General features: G+C 45.2%; 1 protein-coding gene across 4 annotated transcripts; it reads left to right on the forward strand.

Annotated features, from left to right (window-relative positions):
* Positions 1-387: 387 nt before the first annotated feature.
* On the forward strand, positions 388-14,015 carry CCDC167 (coiled-coil domain containing 167). 4 transcript variants are annotated; one of them, XR_015772277.1, is made up of 5 exons: positions 1,551-5,925; positions 8,487-8,581; positions 11,030-11,082; positions 13,170-13,606; positions 13,731-14,015. XR_015772277.1 is itself a non-coding variant. In XM_005530613.3 (4 exons), exons 1-4 carry the CDS (start codon positions 470-472, stop codon positions 13,271-13,273), a joined length of 291 nt encoding a protein of 96 aa, XP_005530670.1. In that variant the 5' UTR covers positions 388-469; the 3' UTR covers positions 13,274-14,015. The 4 variants fall into 4 exon arrangements, 2 of the variants coding, with proteins under 2 accessions (XP_005530670.1, XP_087909695.1); XR_015772278.1 differs by having other exon boundaries at positions 13,170-13,355; XM_005530613.3 differs by lacking the exon at positions 1,551-5,925 and adding an exon at positions 388-508 and having other exon boundaries at positions 13,170-14,015.
* Positions 14,016-14,099: the final 84 nt, after the last annotated feature.

Genomic DNA, 14,099 nt, shown 5'->3' on the forward strand with positions numbered 1-14,099 from the left:
GGCTCCACTTGCGGGAAGACCGACTGATCATTTCGGATCTGCCCAGACAGCACCCGACGGAGCCGGGGTCTCTGAGCGGCGGAGAGGCAGGACCAGGCATGACCAAGAAGTTCCACCTCAGCTTTCCAGCCTGCTGATCCTCCCCCAGCGATGCCTCATCCGCTACCACTAGAGAGGGCAGAACAGGATGCAGGCAGCACTGGAACAACGCGAGAGGCACCGCTCTAACTGCCGCTCGCCCTCGGCTGTGTCGGAACCACACCGAGAGGGCCCATAGAGCCCGATCTAAGGCCAGACCCAAGGCGGCCCTCAGCGGCCCCATGGGCGCGGGCACACAGCGCCGCCCGCCCCTCCCCCGCCCAACATGGCCCCCGCCCAACATGGCCCCCGCCCAGCCCAGCGCGGCCCCGCACCGAGGCGGTGGCGCACGGTGCGTCCCTGCGCATGCGCGGCCGGGCGGGGCCGGACCATGGGCAGGCAGCGAGCGGGGCCGAGCGTGGCCCGGGAGGTGAGGGGGGCGCGGTGGTTGCTGTGGCCGGGGTGGCGGGCGGGCGGCTTGGAGCCATGTCCTTACTCCCTGCCTTGAGCGACGGCGTGTGGTGTCCTTGCTCCTGCCGAGCGCTTGAGCCAATGCCGTGAGGGGCGGTGGGTGTGTGTGTGCGTGCCCGTGGGGGTGCTGTGGCGGGCCGTGACCACCAGCCCTATTGTGTGCGTGCGACGCCGGAAATCAGCAGTGTGCTTCTGCTTCTTGGGAGGAGCCCAGTGGTAAACCGGCATGTGAGGGGCCTGTAAATCACTAGAGGAGAAAGGGGAAAGCCTGGGGTTTAAGAATACCTCACTTCCAAAGCTGCCTTTTTATTGTGGCTGGGTGTTTTATATCTCTCCCCCTCACTGGAGATTCCACCTGCGCCATGTGCTTGAGGATGACTGTTCTTGAGGCTGGAGCAGATGACCGACCCACTATGGTCCCTTCAAACCTTACCCATTGTGTGATTCTGTGATCTCGTGGGTGGCAGGAGGGCTGCTGGTGAGCTCTGTTGAAGCTTTGTATTTCTGTTAAAGAACCGAGTTAAGGTCTCTCTGAAGCATGTCTTTCTGGCATCTGCACTGAACAGTGCTATGTGGACTCAAGTCTTTTCAAGTCTGTGGGTTTGGATACTGTGGGGACAGCAAATCCTGAACGTTCCTCACTGAATGGCTGAAATGGGGCAGAATTCATTCAGTAAATCTCACTGGTCACTTCTCTGCCCTGAAGTCCTTTCAGGTGAGAACATGCACAACAGACCAAGGTAACGAGAATGGAAAGGCCTGGGAGATGGCAGGGCATGTCATATGTGTGTCATCAGCTAGTAACATAAAATTGAGAGTCACAGAATCCTTAGGGCTGGAAGGGACCTCTGGATATCATCTTGCTATAAAGGAAATTAGAATTCTGACAACTAGGTCCTTTGAGTTAATAACAGTTTAATTAAAATGAATACAATTTAGTAAATTAAATAGTAATTTGGTATAAAAGTATACAGTATAGTAAAAATAATACAATTTAGAAAAAAATTACAATTTATATATATAATTTGCCGCTAATTAAGTATGATTAAAGTATAAGCAACACCGACCAGGGTACGGGGAGGGCTTGTTACCCTACCTCATGTACAAAACCGACCGGGGTACAGAGGCTTCCCACCCTACCTCATGTACAAAACAAAGCACTTCAAGCTAAACTTATATACTGTATGCTTATACATATTCATAAATGTTTCCCATAAGTTTCCTCCTATTTAAAATTTTTCTGACTTTACGTCACTTTTCTTCATGGCACATGCCTCACTTGTTAGAGGGTCTTCAGTCTTCTTTTGGTGGTCTTTTGGCAAAGGCTTCTCCTCTTCCCCGTTGTCCTTTGGATAACCTTACAGGTTTGCTTGTGTGTACTAAGCATTGTGTTATGTAAGTGTACTAATTAGTCTTATATTTACTGCTCTTTAGGCCCAATGCCTAAAGTTGTTCTAATTTTGTCCATCTCAAGGCCGTTTTTGTCTTGTCACCTATCTTCCAAACTACATCCTGTACCTCAATTTTAACATGTAACATCTGTAAAGGGGTGCATCTGCCTTGTAACACTGATTCTTTTGATTGCTTCTAATAATGACTTTAATAACAGTTACAATTTAGTTAGCACAAATCAATTCCATTTATTACGATCTCATTCAACCCCCTTGCCAGGGCAGGGTCACCTAGAGCAGATCACACAGGAACATGACCAGGTAGATTTTGAATATTTCCGGAGAGGGAAACCCCACAACCCGCCTGTTCCAGTGTTCTGCCACCTCCAGTATAAAAAAGTTTTTCCTCACATTGAGGTGGAACTTCTGTGTTTGGCACTGCTCCTCATCCTGTTACTGGGCACCACTTAAAAGAGTTTTGCACCAACCTCTTCACACCCAGCTCTAGATATTTATATGTATTGATGAGATTCCCTCTCAACCTGCTGTGTGGAATGGGAGTTTGATTTATGGTTTTCTGGTGTGTTTCATTGGTTAGGTTTTCATTAGAGAAACACAGTTCTGGGCAGTCTAAACCACGTGTAACCACCAGAGGGAGTCCAGAGGGGTATGCTGACTGTCCACGCTTCCTATGATGAACCTACCAGAGAGAACTGAACAGTGATGGGGTTTTTTTTTTGGTTGTTTTGTTTTGTTGTTGTTTTGTTGGTTGTAGTTTGTGGTTGTAGTTTGAGAGGTGGCAGACAGTAAGAGTTGAGATGGTAGGGCCTACTTTACAAAAAGAGAGGTGGCAAAATGGCTCAGCCTGTTAGGGACCTGCTGCTTACAGAATGAGAAGGGACTGATTTTACCTGCCACAGAAAATTCTTGCAAAGTGTTTGAGGACTTGTAGTAGCTTTAGATTAGGTTTTGGGGTTTTTTTAGAAGTTTTCTTGATAGAACATACTAGTTTTTGAAAGGATTGTAGAATTACTAGTTTTTGTGCGTTACAGGTGAAAATCTCTGTGCAAAGACACTACTACAAGATTAAATTCTTTCCATTTGCAGTGATGAGAACACTCCTGAAGAGAGGTTAGGGAGGAAGAAAAAAACATCCCTTTATGCCAGAGGAAGAGAGGGCTGTGTTTCAGTTTGCATGACAACTAAGATACTTGATTCATAATTTAAAATTATTCTGTTCCGTATTACCTTCTGAGCTGTTATGATTGTAGAGAAAACTTTTCAAATGAGTCTTAATATGACATGATGCATGACTGGCTTTGAAAGGCCTCATCTAGGCAGTCATGCTTGTTTAACTGAAGTCATGATGCTAAATGAATGCAATTTTTGATATGGACACTTATCAGATTTGCTTGCACTTTCAAATTGCAGATGTAATTGATATGATCTGTTTTAAATAGATATAAATGGGTCTCCATAATGTTGTGCTGGTTTAAATTCATGCCACTTTTTTCATATACCTCTAGTCTTTTGACAGGCAGCCCTGTTGACAATGCTGAGCTGCATAGGACTTGCTTGAGGAAACTCATCAGGAAAATGAAACTGGCAAGACCAGTCCATTTGGTAACAAAATACTGAAAATAGAATTAACTGAAGAGAGTGACATGGATGACCAAAGATGTGTAGAACTTCTATGCAAGAACCTACCAAGCATTCCAGGTCCTTTTAAGCTGGCAAACATGACTGCAAGGGACCCAATATAGTTCTATATCCTCTGCATGCTATTTGTAGCTTTAAACAAAGAATAACCATACACTGTCAATAGAAAGTTAGGGCTATCGAAAGCAGCAGCTGACCAGCTCAGAACAAACAGGAGGTTCTTCCGGTAACCTGCAGTGAAACTTCTTGCAAAGGATATTGTAACCATTAAGAATATACTTGCGGCTCAGACAACAACTGAAAAACCCAAATCAGATAAGCAGAAAAGTGCTTAAATTAAAGGCAGTGCATGGGCAGCAAAATGTCAGGTGTGTTTCTAGAAAGCATTGTTACATGTGTTGCTGTTTCTGACAGGGCAATGGCTGAGCAGTGTGTATAGAAGAGCATAAAGAATAGGGAAAAGACAGACACAGTTTATACTTAGTTAAGCTGTTCTTGCAGAAGTTTTCGAAAATCTGGCTCACATATTCTGTGGTCACATCTGTGTATGGGCCTGCAAAGCCACTGGTCTGGACTGAGGCAGGATGTGCTGACTAGTGAAGTGGTCCCTGCAAGGCTGAAGGAGGAGGTGTAGGTAGGATTCAGCCTTTCCTCCTTTAGCAACACGCAGGGTTGTTCTTTAGGAGTCATCTTAGACTTTGCTGGTGGATCATCCTCTGCTGTGAATAGCTTGTCTGGTAAATATTTCCAAGCATGCTGTGGGTGGAATGTCTGTGAAATGATTTTCTAGTGTGCAAAATGATTCCAAGAACATGGAGAAAATGGAAGTGTGTCCATGAACAGCAAGCTAGCACTTGAATTTAAACAAAATTTGTCTCTGCTGGACTGATTTTAATAATCCAGCCAAATTTGTGGATGCAGGAGCCATTAATTCTTCTCTGAAAGAACGGCTCAAAAGTGCTGGCAGGTGACAAGGCACGTAAAGACTGCTCGGGGGGGGTTTTCGGCTTTGCCCCCACCTCTTCAGTTGGCTTTGATCTGTTTTATGAGGGTCAGAAGATGAAAACCTCATTACCTAATGCTGTTGGATGTCAGCGTATGTGTGATATGGCTCTTTGCCAGTATCTTAATTAGGGAATTCATAAAAGCAGAGGGTGGTTGCTGGTTCTTGAAGAGCACTTTTAGTGTTTCTGCAGAAAAGAAAGATTTCATTAATTCACTGCAAAATGTATTAAATGGGATCCAGCTCAATTCTATAAGCAAAGCTGCTTCTTTTTCACTTTTCTGTTAGCCTTTATGTGAGCCATTTCAGGCTCCCTGCCCAAGATGGTCCCAACAAATGGAATTTGTAATAAGGATGTACGTCAGTTTGGATTGAAGTCCATTCCAGGTCTCTCTGGTTTAAAAGGGTTTCCAGATCATGAGCAAGTCTTGCCAGAATTCAGCAAAAATAGCTGAATGCCTTGTCATATCTGTGGAGCAAAGGAAGCACGTGATCTTACATCCCTGTATGCATCCAAAGCTACTGGGACTTGACTTTCTGGAGTGTCTTCTGAGGAGCTTCAGAAGGGCAGCTGTGTGTGCCCAGATCTGTGGCCTGGATGTGAAGCACATGTTTCACTCCCCCTTTTTAACTGGAACTACTTAAAGATGTTGCTGTGAATAAAGTCCTGTGACTCTGCTACCATCTGTGTGAACCTGAGGGGCTGTCATGTGAGCTTTCTGCTTCCTGCATTTCAACTCTGTCCCACAAGGGTGCTCTTCAAGGAAAGGAGAGCTAAAAGGAGGAAGGGTTCATCTATGCAACTTAGGAGGTACTGTGCTGAGATTTCCACTGAAGAGATAAGGCAGTGTGAAGTTCAGGGGTTGTTCAGCAAAGCAGGCTTGGCTCTTTGTTTTCCTGTGGGCTTCCAGCGTGCCCAGGTATGTACCCCAACTAACATCATATATTATTTAGTAGGAGGGAAAGCTTTCCATCCACAGCAACCTCAGGTGGGCACCTGCTTCTAGGATTGGTCTCCTGGAGAACTAGCTGCAGCAGGGAATTTTGGCAAAGCCCTGGAGATTTTCTTGTGCTACAATTTTATAGACTATGGCCCCCCCTAGGAGTTTTTTCAGCAACCCAGAGAGTAATCAGTAGTTCCCAGGCATTACTCTTGTTTTCCCCTGTGTTTATTTCCTGTTTCTGTCTTTGTTTTGTCCTGCAGTGAAGAGTCACCTGGATGGCTGAGTTGCTGAGAGATTCCTGGCTTGCAGGAGCAGATCCTAAATGCCAAGCAAGGCAATGGCATTGACATATCAAGATAGTGCTCTGCCCATAGTTTGGGTTGGTGTCTGAGGCTTCTTAATCTAATGAGCTGCCTTCAGGAGGCAATTATATTGTCTTAATTTATAAGTGGGGAAGCTGAGGCACAGTGAATGTGTAACATCTGTGAATCCTCACTCTTGTCCTTCCTTATAACCCCACAAAATCCAGGCTAGCCAGAAGAAAAGAAGTAGTGAGATTCTGAAAAGAAAAGTATTTTTCATTCAGCAATGAATTCAGCATGTTCTTCCTGTTCCTCCTTTCCTCCTTCCTTGCTTTTTTTTTTTTTCCTGGTTATTTTTTATCCCTTGTGCCCCCAGGTCAGCACAGCTGATGGTGCAGTTCTGGGGCATGTGGTTTATTAGCAAATTATTGCTCTCCAGCAGGGGACCCTAACTTGGGTTTTGATTTAAGAGCAGTAAAACCAGTTGAAACTTTAAAGTATTATGTGGAATCTGGAGATTTTTAGTCAGCAGAAAGTAAAAGCACTGACAAAGCTGGGCAGAATATACTCTCTTGAAATCTCTTGAAATGAGGGAAGTATGGGTAGAGAACATACTAGTGAGAGCAACTGCCAGCTGAGAAGGAGGAGCAGGCATGGAGGAGAGAATTGGAGTGCAGTAGCACGGATAATTTAGTGGTGGGGTTGGCAGCTGACTAACTAAAGCTCTCATTAATTCATTAAGGTATTATTTAACATTATTTTTAAATGTATTTCCAGAGAAGCCATGGTTCACTGTAATAATTTAACAGGCTAAAGAGGAGCCAGGTAACACATGCTGAAGCATCTTGTGTGTGCACCTAAGGGTTTCCAACAGCTAAGGGAGCAGAAACAGCCATTTGCAAATGGTAGGAACTGGTGAGGGAGATGGTAATTCTTAAATTTGACTGGACCAACACCCCACCTCTGCTATACCACAGCCTGCTATTAACTTGCTGATAAGTGTGGTCAGAGCTGGCCTGAGTGAAGTCCTTTCTTGACCCTGAAGCAGACTGGGGCAATGCATCATGCTGACTGAGTTGTAGTGGATGACATAGTGATGAACAGCTGGTTAACAGCTGGAGGAGGACAGTTTTCCTCATCCAGGCAAACCCAAGCATTGACAAACACAGAAGTACTATTCCCTGAGCTTTGGGATCAGGTGATATGCCTTGGTGCTTCCCTTGGGCTCAGGAAGCTGTGCACGTCCCTCTGGGGAGTTTGGCATCTTGAGCACTGGCAGAATTGCCTAATAACCCACGACTTTGAAATTGCTAGCTGATAAATCAAAGATTTATTTGAGCCTTGTTATATGTGTCCCTCTCCTCAGCTCTGCTGTGCTCGTTCCAGACTATTTAACTGACTGGTTAAACTTCTTTTCATGGTCTGGTTTATGTCAAGCTTCTTCTCTCCCATCCCTCTTAGTTATAATGCCTGCCTGCCTTTCCTGAGCAGAAGGTGTGAGTTTGTTAATGAACTCATTAACAGAAGCTGATCAGAACAGAGCTGATCCCAAAGCAGCAATAATTAATCACTACCTTTGATTTTGTTTCCCTTATTATGCTTTATGAGTGTGTTTGTGCTCTGGGCTTCCTCTGAGGCTGGTGTCCAGGCAGCTCATTCCACCTTTACCCGGGACTGTGCTGCCTCTTAGCATGAGGTGTGTGAAGGCTCCCACAGGGAGGCCATGCTGCCAGCCTTAGCCTTTCCTGGAGAGCTAGGCACAGCAGAAGTGTTGCAATAAGTAACTCAAAAGAGGTGTCATTGCCACCTTAGTGCACCGAGGCTGTTTTCTTTTAGGCTAGGTTGTTGTGTTCATATTGTCTGATTAATCTCAGTGTTTCCCTGCTGGAAGCAAGCTTGAAAGACAAAAGTTTTTCTTGAGATGTCTACACTGTGGTTGCCAGGCAGAAGAGAGGAATGATTCCCAGAACCGTTGTCCATGGTAGGATTCCCTCCTGGGCAGTCTGCAAACAAGGAAATCAACCCTCCTGTGCTTAGCTGTGGCACTCCCCTCCACAGGAAGACATAGGAGTGGCTGTCAGGATACTTGAGGAAGACACAAGGAGACCACCAGTGTTTTTGTGCAGGGAAACATGTTGCTGCCAACACTTGCTATGGGTTGAAGGAGGCAGTGGCGAATGCTGACTTGAGCATACTGTGCAGTCTCCTGTTGCTGTTGTAGATACAGTTGGGTAAAATAGACTGGAGGTATGCCTTTTTTCCCTCTTCATCCAATCAGACAGCTGAGGGTGCTTTGTAGATTTCTGCATCTATTCACAGTGCTAAATCAAGACCCTGTCCCTCAGGCTTGGTTTAGGCCAGTGTCTCTCTTTTTATCCTCTAATTGCATAAAGATACCTTAGATCAGACCTTTGCTTGTGGACCCACATGCAAAGAAACTAGAACAGGGTGGAACAGGATCAGATCCTAGCAAAGGTTGCTGGCCAGCCACACAATAGGCAGTATCAATTGGCTGTATCTAGGATGATGATGTTAGTTGTCTGGGCTAGAGTACTGGCTGAGCTGCCACCATCTGAATGGGAATGAGTCCTTGTAAGCTGGGAGAAGAAATTATGGTGACTGGTGTGGTGTTTTTCAGATTGATGGATTGGAGGAGAAGCTAGCACGCTGCAGACAGAGCATGGAAGAGGTGGCTCTTAAACTGCGCAGGGAGAAGCTCAGCCCCGAAGGAAGGTATTGCTGACCATCTCCTTACACAGCTGTGTATATGCACTTCAGCTTAGCTGTCATCCTGCTGTTGGACCAAGCAAGGGCTCTTGAAGGGCTGGAAATGTGTGATTTCCCCATGACAAGACTTTCTTCCCATAGCTTGGAGCTTTCTTGGGGAACTTGTATCTGTGAGAAGTGCAGTGATTATATATATCTGGAGAGCTGTATCTTATTAACAGCCTGACTCTAATCTATGCCACAACCAGACAAGTAGCGCCTGAAACTTGCCAGTTTATTTGCAGACCTTGCTCCTGGCCTGTTATGAACCTGCTCTGAGTCTGGCAAAGGTTTTCTGCACACTGCTGCTAAAGCCCTGCTGAAGCCACCTTCAGCTGAAGGTTCAATCAGGGAGTTGTGCAGTGACTGCTATTGGGGGCCAAACCAGGCTGGGATCCAGCTGCAAAAGGCACTGAAGGAAAATACCTGTGTCTGTGTTGCTAATGTGTCTGGATGTAGTTGCATTGACACTCTAGCTTTTCTTGGGAAAGCTAAGAGGGACAATTCCCCTGAAATCTGTGGCTGTTGTAGAGGCAGCAACTGTTGGCTTCTAGAGCTGGGACTCAAGCAAGGACTTTGGCCTGGATTTTGTAGCAGACACAGGCAGAACCTGCTATTTCTTATGAGCATGAAGCAAGAGATCTTAGATCTCCCAGCTGATTCTCAAATCTCTCTGCTTGAGGACATTTTTTCAGTCACTAGTATCCTACTGTTTTGCTCCTAACAAAAAAAGGCTGGAAAGCTCAATCATAGGCCCAGGGAGTGTTCCTGATGGTCCTGATGTTTGTTCTACAATACTGTCTGGTAGAACCCCATTAGAAATCATCATAGCAACAGCAATGTCTCCCTCCCCTGATACTTATCAGGCTCAGTTTAACTTCTTTGTTAAACTCTCCTTTGCACTCCCCCTTCTTCCTTTAATATCCCCATCCATATTTAGGCAGGGTCCTGTCTCTTCCTGTCCCTTATTTCTTTAGCTCCTCATCTCACCAATCCTTTTCTGACCCAAATTCTCCTTGAATACTGTCTGTATTCTTTATCTGGTACTTAGGTGGCCAACAACCAAACCTACAGTTGTGTTAACTTGAGAGGATGGGTTATATGATGGTTTCTGTCTGAAATATAGGACCTAGAGCAAAGAATTATGAATTAGGGTCCTTGGGGCCTTCTATGAATTTTACAGCTTTTATGGAAATAGAAACAGAACTTCCATTGTCCTATTCCAGACCCTTTGAACAACCCTGGAGGGAAGGTGCCGTGATCAAAATTATTGATTCAGTGCATAGCACACAAAGAGGAGCTCTGCTTTTCTACTTTGAAGTTCATTTGTCATGGTTTCTTCATGTCTCATTCTCAAAAATTCTTCCCTTGACTCTTTTCACAATTCTGCAAATTCCTAAGTAGCAGCTCAGTCATGTTGGTAAATCTGTTTTCTCACTTCCTCCTCCACCTTGCCTTTCCCCAGTTTTCTTTAAGAGCCCTTTCTTCTCCTGCTGCTCCTGACATAACCTGCTTTCTTGCACTCCCTTACACTTAATTATCTGTACACATACATTTGGATCTTTTTCCTCCTACAGGCTGTAGGAGTTCTTGCTGTGCACCAAGGGGAACAACAAACTCTGTTACACTTGCTGCCTTCTCTGAACCAGGACATAATTTGTTAGTGCATGTTTATTTATGTGCATAGTCTGAAAGGACTGACCGTGTCCTTACTGCCATACTGGGAACACTGCTGCTTTCAGGAATTTTATTTTGGGTTTATATTTTAAGCTGTATATTAATTAATCATGTTATGCAGTTTAAGACAAGGGCTGGGTTGGCCTGACTTAGTCTTTACTGTTATTAGTCTTTATATTATGATCTATAACTATTACTGTTATAGATCTTCAGTCTAATGACAGGTAGTTTAAGTTGTTAGTACTGGGCTTGGATTCAGCTTGTTTTCTTGAGTTCACCAATTTCTGTAAATTGGATACCTCTGACAAAGGGATCCCAGCTTCAAATGGTGAGAAGAATTACTTTCTAGCACTAAGCTTGATGTGGTGGAGGGGCAGGATCCTCCAGAGAGCATGTAAGGACCCTTCCCCATCCCATACCAGTGTCAGAACTTCCTGCCTTACCTAGGGAGAACTAGAGTAGGGGACTGACCCAAGAGCCCTTTCTAGGTGTTTGCCTACACTACACTGAAAGGAGAGATAAGAAGTCATTTGGGGGAAGGAAAAAATAACCTAAAATGCTGCATCTCTTTCCTTGCACAACTGGGTGTTTCTGAACTGTCGCGCTTCCAACAGGAAGGAGGGGCTTATCCTCTTGGCAGATATCCCCAGCAGTGGGGACAGTCTCTCTTCCATCATGTAAGCAAAGAAATAGGCTGTGTTGTGCCTCGCAGGTAATGAACTCCTCTTCTCATTACAGAAAGTCCCTGGAGAGAGAGCAAAACTTACTAATGACCAAAGCTGACGACTATGGTAAGAGCTTCATTAAAAATGGTCCCTCTGGGCAGGATGGGATCAGTGCTGCAGCTTGGCTTTTTCTTCAAGCTCCTGCCACCTCTGACTTCTGCCTTTGAATTTAGCTTCATCCAAAGGGAGATAGACTAATGGAAATGTAGTCAGCATATTATAATAAGAGTCTGCATCCTCTTGCTTGAGCTGTACTTCCATAGGGAAAAACATAAGGATCAGCTAACAAAGGAGAGAAAATGTCCCCTCCACATACCCCAAATTACCAGTCTTCAGATAATCTTAGCTAACAGATTGGCTTGAGTAGCTTTTAACATCCCACCCCCCAATCATTTTTTTGTTTTCCTAGAAGCAGCAAGAAGGCAAGTGCTATCAGAGGTGAAGCAAATTATACCTTCCTTGGGGAAGGTTCTTACTGCATCAATTTATGAGGCCACTCAGCACAAGAGCATAGCAAATCACACTGATGTGCTTCTTGCCCTTCTAGAGACAGGGTCTTTCCTTGGTGCAAGTCCTGCTGGAGACAGTGAGGATGAAAGTCTCTCTGAGATACCACACCTGACAGCTCTTCCATTCCACTAGAGGTGCTGCTTTGCACATCTTCAGGCTCCTGGTATTGATCAGTGTGTTACCTGCTTGGCAGTACTCTGCAGCTGTGCAAGCAGCAGAGCTCATGGAAGGGAAAGAGGCACAAGTATTGTTTTAGGTCTAGAGTGTTGAAAGCTGGGGTGTGGCCAGCAAATGTTAGATGACTGTTTCCAGAAGACTAACAGTTACTTTAAACAGACTGAAAGCTGTTCCCTAAGGGCCTACCACTAGAGACAGCAGAAGACTGAAAATTGCTGCCACCCTTTTACCAGCCAGCAGTCAGCCATCCCTGCTGGCATCAGCAGAGGAGTCTGACAGCAGCTCAAACAGCAGCAACAGCCTCACCTAACAGTGATATCACTGCTATGGCCTCTGATTAAATCTTTCCTTATTCCAGTTGATGCACTTGAGGCCATGGACTGCAACTGCTGACAATGGCATTGTCAGCATCAGTTTAAGCTGGCAGTGCTGTGCATGAGATCATGTGACCCTGTCACCTCTTCTGTGGCCTTGCAGATTCAAGCAGATTGCTCTGTGGTTTGCATGTGAATGCTTGTATTAGGTGAAGAATGGTGCAGAAAGAACAGCTAAAAGTCTCTTTTGATTACCAACACCACTTGGGGAACTGCTGGAGGCTGCTTGTTCAAACTGTAGAGGCAGTAACCTGTGAAGTCTCTGCAGATGAACTCAGCAACAAAAGCAGTGTCTCTGGAGACAGTCCACACCCAACCTTGCCTGCCAAACAGTGCTGTTTGGCCATGCAGTGTCCAAGGCTGGAGGCCTCACTTCTTGCCTGTACCAGCCAGCAAAGTTTTGTGGAACAGAACTAGCAGGAGTGGGGTTCTCATCTTTGGTAAAGAGAACCAAACAGAAACGGAGATCAGCAAGACTCCATACTTGAAGTAGGCAGTGTCTTCCTTTCCCTGCATCTGTGGTTCTTTGGTTGCTTTCCTTCACCCTGGTTTACCTATCTCCAAAGAGCTTCAGACTCCAACAGAATAAGAGTGTCCAGGCTCAGACCTTTTCCACACTGATCCTTCTGAGCTGTAAGGAAACACAGATTCTGCAACTCAAAGGTGGCCACAGTTGTATTTAAGTTTTAGCACTAGAAAGAAGCTACCAGGGCTGTTACATTTAGAAGATAGTAGAAATAGCTCTCTGCCCTCCTGTCTCCTTCATTCTCTTAGGGAACAAGCAGTTATTCTAATGACACAGTCCATCCTTAGTAGAGGCCTATAGCAGTGTCATTTGCTAACAGGAACTGGTCTGGCAGTGAAGTATTCCCAAGCACAGCTACCACAAGTGTCAGGATGAGAGCAAATGAAAAGGTTCCTGCTAGTTTGGCCAGTTACTTCCCATTCAGCACATCCTAGAATTGGCGGCTTTGTATACTGCTCCCAAAATTTTTGCCTGTGGCCAAGGTAGCTTTGTGCTTGTACGAGAGTTTTGAAAGGAGGTGTAGCTGCAACATGAAGAACCTTCACAGTCTTTTGTTTGTTTCCTAGAGAAAGAACTGAGTGTGCTTCATAAGAAAAATCGCAAGAATGCTGCCCTTGCTGTGGCCATGGCATTGCTGATTGCTCTTATTTACGCCTGCTGGACGATGTGATTGCACTCAAGAATTCCCCCTGGTGAACAAATGACTCCTGCAAGGAGCTCTTCCTCTACTCAGCATTGTGCCTCCCCCAAGGGTGAGGATCAGCTTTTCAAATCACTGTTCTTGTTTATTGTCTCCAAGCCTTGTTGCAGGGAAGATTTTTCTCTGCAAATTGAGGAGGACAGGAAACAAACCAGAAATCACAGCACACTTGCTCTTGGAAATCAGGTCAAGCAGAGCTCAGGGTGGTGCCATCTTAGCCAAAACACAGTCAGGACCATCGAGCCTGATCCAGGAAGGCAATACATTCTCCCTTTTGAAGAGGACCTTTGTGATTGCAGACAGGTGCTTTCTGCTCAGCCCCGGTGGAATATACACCTTGGCTCCTGTGACACAGTCATAAACTGAGGGGACCAAGCTATTGATTCAAAGGGTAATCTGTAGGTACCGTGATTTTATATGTTCCCAGAGCTGAGCTAAAGATACTTCGTCCTCCACGCTGACTTCCAGGACCAAAGGAAGCCTACCTCCACAAAATCAGATGGGATGTCAGTACCTCTGCAAGTGGGTAGCGTCCACATTGAGAGTGGGGTGCTTGGGCTGTGAGATGATCTGCCTACCTCTCCAGTGCATCAGAGCTTAATAACCATTTTGTGCCTTTGAGAATCAGCATTTGCAGAAGACAATTTACTATCAACCCCCAGAAATGTAAGTGCTTCTGTAGAGCTTTAAATAAAATAATTTGACCTTTTAATTACCTGTTTTGTTTATTTGGTTGGGGTTTTTTTCCCCCTGTTCTGTCCTGTTTCTCAGCCCCTGCTTTATTCTCATCCTACCA

The sequence above is a fragment of the Pseudopodoces humilis genome, chromosome 3 (assembly GCF_049639895.1).
Source record: "Pseudopodoces humilis isolate 2021_Gansu_Grassland_sample_001 chromosome 3, ASM4963989v1, whole genome shotgun sequence".
NCBI classification, from domain to species: Eukaryota; Metazoa; Chordata; class Aves; order Passeriformes; family Paridae; genus Pseudopodoces; species Pseudopodoces humilis.